At 35.0% G+C, this 12,105-nt stretch overlaps 2 protein-coding genes across 3 annotated transcripts in view; one reads left to right on the forward strand and one right to left on the reverse strand.

The window, feature by feature from the left end:
- The window catches only part of LOC126763057 (protein giant-lens), a 37,620-nt gene extending 29,910 nt beyond the window's left edge, over nucleotides 1–7,710 (forward strand). Inside the window, 4 exon segments of the mRNA XM_050480240.1 lie at nucleotides 6,331–6,992; nucleotides 7,070–7,241; nucleotides 7,410–7,509; nucleotides 7,512–7,710. Coding sequence (XP_050336197.1) covers nucleotides 6,331–6,992; nucleotides 7,070–7,241; nucleotides 7,410–7,509; nucleotides 7,512–7,621 — 1,044 coding nt within the window. The 3' untranslated portion in view covers nucleotides 7,622–7,710.
- LOC126763047 (elongation factor-like GTPase 1) overlaps nucleotides 1–12,105 on the reverse strand; it is a 179,910-nt gene that overhangs the window by 52,303 nt on the left and 115,502 nt on the right. The window lies entirely within an intron of this gene.

Here is a 12,105-nt window from a genome sequence, read left to right on the forward strand (position 1 = left end):
GTAAACTCAAGGCTAACATCGTTGCCATACTTTTGGGGTGGAAGAAGAACGACTGGTGTGGTGTCTACGCAAATAAAGAAGAAGAAGACTATAGGAGTGGATAGTCAAGAGTCAATAGTTATTGGGTACATATAAGTCGGAGCCTGTTCCGTTTACGAAGACCTGACTATCACAAAAACTCCCTCGAACAATTCGATTTTCGTAGCCTGTCGATTTCAACTGTTTTCAGTGAGACTGATTTTAACTGTTCGAGCGAGTTTCGGCCAAGAATGGGTCAGAAGCTCACTTTAACCCAAGATTCTTTTCTAAGTTCCTTAGCCTTACTGTGGCAACTACCTCATACAAAGAATTATATGTGCACCATGTATTTTCATGATTAAAAAAGGTCAAGAGCTGATATCGAAGTTTCGGGTATGTAGTTTTATTTGCAGATAAAGTTTACAAAATAAAAATATAAAGTTGTAACAAATTTCAAATATATGTAATAAGGAAGTTAAATCAAAAATAGTCTTAGTACTAAATATTTATATTTGCATATTTGATTTTAATTTTTTTATAATTTTTAGTGATTATGTATATATGATATTAATAGCCAATATTATTACCATTATTCAGTATTACGGAATTAAGTCGGGATGGCATCTAATCCACCAAGAATTTAAGGTGGGCTGGATCAATATTGGCCTATTCTTAGTCTATTGTCTTTTTAAGGGCTTACTGAAAAGTCCTGTCGTCGCCCAATAAATTGGCACCAAATTCTATTAACTCACTCTCCAGGAAACCCACTTACATTTGAGTATTCATTAGGGTAGAGATGTAGCACATATATGGCTTTCCCCTATGGCAGAACACAGCCCTTACCATCCCACTGCCACCGCCCAACCTTCGCTTAAAACAGGATCGCCGATCCTGGCGCATATCTCTCCAATATGTTTTGCAACTCTCAGGGCCATCTATATTAAACTTCTTTTCATTACTAAAAATTACGTTATGCCATTCTTAGCATGAAAAACGGTACTTATTTGCAAACTCCATGCGAGCCTTCAAGTGTCGCTGTGAAGGCTTGGGTTTAGGCACCATGGACGTATGTTTCAGTAATGGATTTTTATGGATTCTTTGCACTATTCGACTGTCAGTTATTTGGAGACCCATTCGACCTTAAATTTTTTCGCTACTCATTAAATAAACCACAGCAAGTCTTTGTAATTGCCGTTTGTAACGCAAATCAATGTTGCTTTTCCGCGCACTTCGTCGAATTGTACCATATTAACTTAAAATTTTTTAGGTAATTAGAGATGCAGTTCCGGTGCCGGATTACTTTTTTACGATATTGGTGATATTCGCACCGCTATCATGCATTCCTTTTATGATACCTTGTTCATGGTCTGTCAAACTGATTTCATGAGGCATTTTAACAAACCAATGTCGAAATATTTAAATTAATTTCACTATTTTGAACAATTACATACTTATAATAAAAATCTCAAACTAATTTTTGCAACTTAACTTCTGAAAACGCTATTATCAGCAGTTGCGATCATTGCGCACTGTTGTGCACATATAATTACATATTTACTACGTAGAACCGAAAGCTCACGCACATTTTGAAAGCAACGGTACAACGAATGAAAGGAGAAAGCAAAAATTTTGGTCATTTCACAACAACAACATATCACCAAAGAATTGCTAAATTTCAGAAACGGGATGGTTTTTCATATATGCCGAAAAAACAGGAAACCTAGTTATGCACATATAATTATTTGTATGAGGTATGCTGTTACCAAGCCTGTAACTTAACCGATATTAAAGGATTAAATAATATTCCACTGAATGCAACAGGAGAGTTATTTCTTTTAGATCTGCATAGCATGTTACTTTACTCTTTAAAAATATCCAGATTTTATTAAAAACGATGCCTTGGCCATCATTGTTCACCACAAAACAGTTATGTTTGTAAACTTTTTTATGGAGAGTTACCAACCTTTACCATCCTTCCCAACTAGGGGCATATGTACTTACTTAAATACAAGGTACATATATACATATGTCATATGCGATTGCACCCAAGGATAAGGCAGACTGCCTGCGATAACCGACAATCAATCAGAGCAGTCAGTAACAAGTACTTCGATTTAAGTAAAAACACCTGTTGCAGTCAAAGCATTCATTTTCAAAAGATATCAATAACAATCGCTGACCTGCTGCTGCTGCTGCTGAAAGTGCACACACACACATGACCAACTGTGATACCATGCAACAGCAAAAACAATGCATCGGTAAGAAAGAACATATTGCCGTTCAAGCGTAACTCAATGCAGGCACACACACATTCATGCATACTTACAAACACTTGTAAACGTGTGTATGTGTGCGAATGTGCATTAAACAAATGTTGCTGCAGGCAGAGAGACAAACAAACTGCCGAGGAACACAACAGGAACTGTCAGAACAGCTGTGTGCCAGGCAACGGGCAACAAAAGAAAGAAGTAGAAGAAAAAAATTGAAACTAAAATCGAAAATAAATAAAAAAACAAAAGCAGATAGAAAACGAATGCGATTTGTATGTAGGTGCTGGAGGAGCAAGTGTGGAATGCGGTGTGTGGGTGTGTAGGTGTGTACCCGCACCAACAGTTGTCAATGCGAGCGGTGATAATCACCGTTTGACGCCGGGCAGATGAGACCAATGGCAAATGTTTGTATGGAGAAAAAAGAAGAAGGAAAAAACCGAGAAATCATTAATATGTTTTTGCTTTTGGAAATTTCAAACGGAAATCTAAAAATCATCGCCCGTCAGGAAATACTTATTTAATGCGGAGCAAGAATTTGAGTTTCCCACGCTTCTCGGCCAACTGGCACAAGTGTTCGCCGAAGAAGGCGAACAGCTGAACGGTGCAGGCGCAAGGAGGTTTTGAAAAGAAATGATTTACTGCGCATGCCTGGCGCACTTTGCCGTTGCGCGCGCAGGCGAACGTGAAAATATGAATGCAGGGACTTGTGTGCATGTACATACATATGTGTGTGTGTGTGTTTTGGTGTGTTAGTGCTCCTACCGAGAATTCTAACTCGGTTGTGCACAAGTTAGGCAAGCAAACACCTGCTTGTGCCGCTAAGAAAGCAGTGAAATGCGACTTTTTTGGGAAAGAGCCGTCAGCAAGTCGATTATTGGGAGTTTGGGGGTGAATTACGCTGCTTGATAAACAAAAATTATTTACAGATTAGAGAAAGTTTCGATTTAATTCATTCGATTCAAAACTGAAATATCAGTAGAGAAGCTAAACTTTTGTATATTTTCTCAAGCAACAAAACTTTAAATTGTTTTCACAAAGGCAATTTAAAATCTAAAAAAAGCCATCCGAAATCATATTAAAACCAGCTCCACTTAGATAAGCCAATTAATTCAATTGTTAATAGTCCAGTTCAACACATTTTTATCACCCAAAAAGCGATTTCGAACTTTCAGTTCAACTTCCTCTAAGTAAACAACTGGCACTCTGCTAAAAAAAAGCACTTCCGGTACGGCACATTCCATTCAAATGCCGTATTTCCTCATCAATTAGCATTTCTTTGCTTGCCACATCAACAATGGCCTAACAGCTAACAAAATAAGATAAGCATAACAACATTCGACAACAACAACGATGCCGACTTTATATCTTTTTCTTCGTTTGATATGTAAATAAGCATCTTCAGCATGAATAGAATGGCAGCAATTGTAAAAGTTTAGTTGAATAATAAAAAGGTGGAGCTGAGCTGCACTAAGAAGTGAGAAGGAGGTGTGTACATTTCTAAATAAACTTAACGTTTTTCCTAACACACACACACACACATACAGAAGTAGGCATGCGAGCATACCAAGGCAATAACAAAAAGGCGTCTGTGAAGGCGCGTGATGGGTCATTAAGGGAACACAACCAAAAGCACGTGTAAGCGTGTAAATACACAAACACACAGATACACAAACAGGCGCACCTACACACATGCGTGCAGTTGTAAACATTTAAGTTTATGGCTTTGTGTGTGTGTTGGTTTGTCAGTTTGCTTTGTAAGCAAACAACCTCCATTCGCGTAAATACACACATCAGCTGAAGCTAAACCAAATGTGCGTATATGGACATGCTAACAGTTGCTGTAGCAGCATTTACAACAACACTAGAGGAGGTAGTTGCAGCAGCATCACATATTACTCCATGTCATTGGCACACGGTTGGCGTTGGAAGGGGGCAAACGGAAAACCCCTCGGAAAACTACACGTTAATGAATGAGTAAATGCATGCTTGGATGAATGAATGGCTGTATGAATGAATGAGAGAAATAATAAATAAACTCTAAACTGCGGCGAAGTTGCCTACTTACTTCATGCCAGGCACATTCCGCCGGTGGGAAATGCCGAAGTGCAAAAACAATAACGAAAAGTTACTCTAGGGGAAGCAGGGTATAAAAGGAATTTAAAGAAAGCTTACAAAAAGACAAAAAATAATTTTAATAAAATAAATAAATAAATAAAAAATTAAAAAAAAAAATAAAAATAATAAAAAAAATAAATAAATAAAAAATAATAAAAATATATAAAATTAAATTATATTAAAAATATAAACAAAAAACGTTGACTTCGGCTGCACCGAAGCTAAAACACCCTTTACAGGCGCATTTTTATAGCATAATGGATATAAGAGATTTTCATCTTGAGTTTGATCAGTCAGTTTGTATAGTAGCTACATATGTATATGCTATAGTAGTCCGATCTGAACCATCTCTTCGGAGATGATAGCGATGCTTCGGAAAATAACGTATACTAAATTTCGTTAAGATATTTGGTCAAATAAAAAAGTTTTCCATACAAGAGGTAGAGTTACAACGGTCAGTTTGTATGGTAGCTATATGCTTTATAAGTCCGATCGGAACTATTTCTACGGAGATTGTAGCATTGCTTTGTACAGTAATCCATGCCAAATTTTTTAAAGATACCTCATCAAATAAAAAAGTTTTCCATACAAGAGCTGGAGTTAGAACGGTCAGTTTGTATGGCGACTATACGTTATGGTTGCCTGTTTTGAACAATTTATGCGGAGATCACAGTGCTGCGTCAGAAAATAATATATACCAAATTTCGTTAAAATATTTGATCAAATAAAAAATGTTTCCATACAAAGACTTGAGTTTGGTCGGTTAGTTAGTATGGCGGCTATATAGTATAGTGGTTCGATATCTGAGATTTCGACAAATGAGCAGCTTTTTTGGGAGCAAAAAACGTATGGAAATTTTCAAATCGATAACTCAAAAATGTAGCAGCTTTATACATACATACAGACAAGCTGAAGAACAGAAGAAAATTTGCCAGCTAAAACTTAAGGGACTAAGATTTAAACGCTCTATTTGAATATTACAAAAAATATGTTAACTAAATTACAGCCTTAACATTACTCTTCAAATAATTTATGACATTTTTTTTAAATATAACAGAACAACTGACGCATAACGGTGGCAATGTCAGGGGCCTTGAGCGAGTCATCACGCATAAGTGGACTTGAAATCGCCAGACGTGCGCTACTCAGACAAATAGCTGGACATGTTTCACCGCATAAAAATGCAATATATAAAAGTATTTGAAAATAAGAAAGCTTCTAAAGAATTGTGATGCTGCTGTACGTGAAAACACGATCACATCTGCGTTGTTTAAAAGTCACAGCTAGAAGCTCGTAAAGATTTCGTTTTGAATTATAAATAGCAAAGCCTTCATTCATTTCATATTTTCATTTCGAGCGACGTGTCATGCATTGCTTATGCACCTCTATACTTCTATGCATCGAGTAGGCGTGACCACTGATTTCGCTTTTGTTGTAATGCAATTGGAATTGGAATTGGTCGTGCTCATGAGTTTGAGCGAAGCGATTTTTATGTGAAGTAAAATGGGTTTTTAAACAAAATGCATCGAAGCAAGCGGTCATTTCTATATATATCTGTATATATAAATATATTAATTATAATAAAAATTATGTAGGTATTCGCTGGTACATATTTGGATTTTTAACGAGTGTCAACGCGGCCTTCAGATGGGAAATCGTTTTAGATAGCCAAAAGCGGTCATTCCGCAGCTATATTTAAACCATCTGACAGCAATGAGTGCAGTAAATTATTTATGAAATATGACAGCAAATTGTTTGTGTGGGGTTACCCACTTTGGAAAATGCAGGGGAATTACGTGTGCATAAATTACACCACTCAAACTAACAAGTATTGAAAGAGAGCATTTCAAAATAGCAAAGATTTTATTTTTTACCATTTTTAAAGATACTAACTCTACTTTCATCTTTATCACTCTCTTCAACACAGGACTCCGAAGACGATCTGCCGATTTGTGCGCCGAACGCCGTTTGCTCCAAGATCGACTTGTACGAGACGCCGTGGATTGAGCGCCAGTGCCGCTGCCCCGCAGTAAATCGCCAGCCACACATCGTGCTGCATCACCACGCCCACCACAGCGCCGGCGATGCACATGCCGCTACAGCTGCCACCGCGCACGACAAATACCGAAGTTACTATGAGCGGGAGCGCTTCTTGCAACATAAACGACTGCTGGTGGGCGATTACAACGACAAGAAATTCGAGCAACTGCATTTGAAGAAGCTAATGCAGCGTCTGGGCGCGGTCTACGAAGAGGACTTACACCTGCCGCCTAATGATTATGCGGCAGCATCAGTCGCGTCACATAGCGAGGACAACGATGCGCTGCCGAATTCGCAAGAGGATGAGTTGCTGAGTGAGCTGAGCGACAATGAGTTTCCGCATACGCCTTCGCGTCGCAATTACTACAGCGTTGAGCCGAGCACGGCGCATATGCGGCACTCGGGTCACAATGGTCATCGCGCAAAGGAGCCGATCAACTACATTGGTGGCTGTCCCAGCGGTTTGGGTGTGGAGGATGGGCACACCATTGCCGATAAGACGCGTCACTATAAGATGTGTCAACCGGTGCACAAGTTGCCCGTCTGCAAGTGAGTAGAGCGATGCAGAAATTTGAAGTTTATGTAGCATTTTTATAACTTATTGACTTTTTTCTACGTTTTTGCAGGCATTTTCGCGATTATACGTGGACGCTTACCACTTCGGCGGAGCTGAATGTGACCGAGCAGATAGTGCATTGCCGTTGCCCGAAGAATTCGGTGACATATTTGACGAAAAGAGAACCGGCGACAGATGGCGCGAGTGGCTACACATACCTCTTTGCATGTTCACCCATTACAGTAAGTGTCTAATGACGGGAGTTTCTTAATTTTCTACTTTCTTTTGTTGGATTTTCCAGCTTCATTTCAAAATATTTGCATTTTTCGCGTTTCTTCATTGACTTATTTTTTAATTATTTTAACCTTATTAACTTTATATTCTTATTATTTCGTCTTCGTTCTTTTCAGCGCATTCGCTGCCAACGCAAGCAACCCTGCAAACTTTTCACGGTACGAAAGCGTCAGGAGTTCCTCGACGAAGTAAACATCAACGCGTTGTGTCAGTGCCCAAAGGACATCGCTGCCCCAGCCATCACACACAGTCGGGCGTTATACCCGGCGAGAGCTTCCTGGAGGACAACATCCAGACCTACTCGGGCTATTGCATGGCCAACGATTGATGGTCTTCGGCGGCACGGATGGGCAAAAGACGACAACAACGAAAGCGAAAATCCAAAAAACATAAAAAGCAAAAGCAACAACCACAGGTGAAGCCGCTGCAGCAGAGCGAAATGAGAACTGGGCAGCTGACCACATTCCAAATACAGTTATATGTGGGCTTAACAGTGCAGGCGACAGCAAGGGTACAAAGTAAAACATTTGATACAAATTAAAAGTAAAATACACACACATAAGCATAGTAAGAAGTGCGAGTTGCAAGCAGCCACAAGCGAAAATTTAGTCAAAAGGAGAATGTTAAACTAAAAGCAACAAACAAATAGCTGACTGAGCCAGTTGAGTCTCGTCTTTTTTTAATGAATTAACTATTTAAGTAAATGCAAATTAGTGTTAAAAATTGTTTTGCCTACTTAAAATATTTAAATTAAATTATAATTAATTTATAAACAAGAACAAATATGAATATGTTAATATTTATTTAATTAAGCTATTTTATTGGTAAACTAAGCGCAGCTATGAGGAGTAAACGACGAGTCGTTAGTAGTTACACGCCTAAATACAACTGAAAGTAAATAGCTTGACACATACATACATACATAATTATTGCCTATGCCTAGAATAGGGTGCGGAGAAAGTGATGTTTTGTAAATTGTAAATAATTTAAAGTCCCGTAAAGTTAAACTATAGTTGATAAAGTTACTAAAATAAAAACAAAAAAAGCTAAAAAAAGTTATAAAAATTAAAAAAAAGAAATAATTTTTTTCAGTCGCCAAGCGTGCCAATTATAGGGTGCAGTCTTAATTAATTCGATTAAGTTATGAAAATCAGGTACTCAGTAACTTACTAAGCAAAACAAGAATCAATACGAAAAACGAAAAAACACATAAAGACAAGCTGAATTGTACCTGAAAGCAGTTTTAAAGGAAAATAAAGCGAAAAAATGCGAAATGTAAACGAGAGAAATAAAGTAGCAGGCAGATAGTTTCTACCATAACGAGAACATAATAAAGTAAATCAAAAAATAAAATAGAAAATAAACAGAATATGTAAAAATATTAATTTGTAAATATAAAATTAAATATTTTAATTTTTTTTAACAGAAAAATAATATATATCATTAACTTTTATAATTAAAAATTGTAATAAGCATACTTCAAAGAAAAACAAGCAAAAAAAAACAAGAATTAAAGTAAAAATATTTTAAAACCATTAAAATTACAACAAAATTACATAAAAAACAAATTTTCAAACTTAAAAATTTCAAAAAAAAAAAAAACAAAAACGAAGGTAAACAAATTTCAAATCTTAAAAAATACAACAAAATTTCATTAAAAACTTTTTTTTGTAAAATTTTAAATATTAAAAAAAAAACTTCAAATAATTGTTTAGCCTCCACTGTGCCTACGACTACACTACTCAACAACACTAGCATATAATAATTTATTCGATTAGTTTTTATTGCTTAGCCAACTATTTATATATGTAAATTATTAATTTAAATTACAAGTATGTAAAACGAAAAGAAACAATGCAAAAAATAAGCAACGACACGCGCTAGCACTTAGCCACAGTAATGCTTCCAACAGTCTTTAAGGCCCTTCAAATTTGAGCGCAGCATTTAATACAAACAAACACACACAAACGAAACATTTAAACTGGCACCAAAATTAGTTCGTAATGGAAAAACGCATAATTTAAATGTGTATATTCGAAGATAATTTTAATTTTAACACACACACATAGACATACATGTGTACTAATACATAATTTAGCTGTAGACTCCACTTTAAGTTGGTGTGTGATTGAGTTTCTTTTCTATTGCCTTTATATACATAAATGTACATTACATTTTTTTATATTTTGTTTTTGTATAAAGACCTATTTATATGGAGATTTGAAAATTTATACATAAATATTTACGCAATGATGATTAACCTATAACATTGATTATTATTAAATTATGAAATAAAATATGAATAAATAAAAAAATGTATCGAAGATAAAAAAGCTGCGGTTTCATTGAGCATATATAATATATATAAGAACTGATATCACCGAATTCTGCCGAAAAAATCATTTTTCAGTCTTAACGATAATATCACTTACTACAGTCTTCTAAGCGCCTAATTTCCGACAAAGCGACATGCCCACTGTCTCATTAGCCAGTCGAAGAAAAGAACTTGGTTCTGATCATTCAATACCATGAATTTCATTTTGCTACACACCCAGTTTTTATTCTGCACTATAGATTATTTTTGTCGTTTTGAGACTTTCGGTAATTCTTTACGAAATTCATTTTTTGTTTGCTAAACAAAATACTATTTTCATTCAGTAAGATTGTCAGTTAACACATTATTACAACTTTAAGGTTGAGAGGTAGAAATAGAATAACATCTATGAGTTATGACTACGACACATACCTATTCCTGATTATAATTACAATTACAGCACCTGGGAAACGGAAAGCAGAGGCTACTTCCTTTACAAGTCCGAACTTAACGCGTAAATACTTTGAAAATTCAACGCAGTTTCACTGACACTGGAAAATCATTGCGAATTATATCTGTTATACACTTTGAGCACCTAGAAGTATGCAATGTTGTTTTGCAAACACACGATCAGCGGTTCTTGTCTCTGCTAGCTATCGTTCATACACTGCTGGCAAATATTAAGAGGTTTGTAGGTTTGGTACAAAACAGAAAAAAATATTTACTTACAAGCTTGTTCGGAGTAGTGAATTTTGGTGAGACTTAAGATAATTGTTTGGATTTCAGTCATGGATACATACCTGAAAAGAAAAAAAGAAATGCTTATAGAAAATATATATTTTAAGTAGTTATTTTTTTTTTTGGTTTTTGTATAATGTGTATAATATTTAGGTTTGTTTGTTGTTGAAGTACAATTAAAAATAGTTTACAAAAATGAAGTTGAAATCCATCGAATCGAATAATTCATTTATTTTCTTTAAAAAAGAACTTTTTTTTTTGGGAAAAAATGAAATTATGTGACCTTTGACATAGGTTAAGGTTTGGACAAAAGTTGCGTAGTTTCGGAAATTTTCAATTTTTTCTTGACGAATTTTGGCGGCCCCTTATATCATCATAATCAAAATAATTGCACTTTATTAAATAAATATCGTTCAACAATACTTTTTCCCCCATTTGCGCATCTCAGCAGGAGCTTAACCAATATAGCTGTCAAACAAATATGTAAAGTCATATTCCTATTTTAATTAGTATCAGCTAAATGATTTCTACAAAAAGAAGTTGTCGCGCTACCTTTTCTTTCACTGTCTTGTCTTACCTATGAATATGTAGTATGTATCTATATAAATACTTACGGCTAATTGTAAGTTTGTGGCTTGCCTGAGCATTCTTGTGGGTTCTGTTCTGTTTTTGGGTCAGTTATTAAATTAATGACCCTACTTAGTAAAGTAGATGATGATTAATTAATAAATCCACAGCTGTTAGGCCACACTCCCCGTTATCCATTTTACGAAAGTGAGAATGAGTTGTACATGTGTAATAAGAAGTAAGTCTTAGAAGCATTTAAACTGTCGAGTTCTAATTCTATATGTTTGTACATATGAATGTAAATATGTCTGTATGAGAATTATTTGTAAGTGTAGCTTCCAACTGCTTTAAGAATCTTCCATCGAGAATACAATTTGACGTCATTAAGTTTTACATTGAATTCAATTAATGTGAAAAAGATGAGTATATAGGTATGTGCGTGCATATATGAATACATACAAGTAAGTACAAATTCTAATAATATATACATATATTAAGGTGGGTCAAAAAAAAAAAAAAAAAAAACGAATATATTTTTTCTTGCTTGGTACTCTGAAAAGTTGGTTTTTCTACGTGACAGTCTTATATTTTTTTCTTATTATCAGACAGAAAAATTCACATCTCGCTTCTAACTATTTGAAAACCTATGCCGTTTTATAGATTTGGTGAGAAATTGAATGCTCAACAGAATGGTCTTTTATAAATGTTTTATTAAATAAAGCGTTTAGGAAGTATCCATCCAAAAATCAGCGAAAAAAAATAATAAAAAATATGAGCTTTTAATTTTTTTACTTTTCCATTTTATATTTGAGGAGATTTTCTTAGAGAAACTATTTTTCAGAGTACCAATCCTAAATAAAATATTGGATTTTTTTTTACCCACCCTAATATATATGTACATATACACTGATGTAACTAAAGTATAATGATACTTTAGGTGTCTAGACAAAATTAATTACAAAAAAATAAAAATTAACAAATTTTTAAGTAGATTATGGGAAGCACATATTAAATTTATGTTTTTTACTCGTACATATATAATCACACAACAGCATTATTGACAAATGACTTTAGATTATTCGATTACAATAAAAATGATTACCAAATTTTGTGAATCATGTGTACTACTAGTAGCCAAAATTAGTAAGACTATGTTCATAATTTTAAAGCTCTTAATTTATTCTTAAGGGGTC

The sequence above is a fragment of the Bactrocera neohumeralis genome, chromosome 6, assembly GCF_024586455.1.
Source record: "Bactrocera neohumeralis isolate Rockhampton chromosome 6, APGP_CSIRO_Bneo_wtdbg2-racon-allhic-juicebox.fasta_v2, whole genome shotgun sequence".
NCBI classification, from domain to species: Eukaryota; Metazoa; Arthropoda; class Insecta; order Diptera; family Tephritidae; genus Bactrocera; species Bactrocera neohumeralis.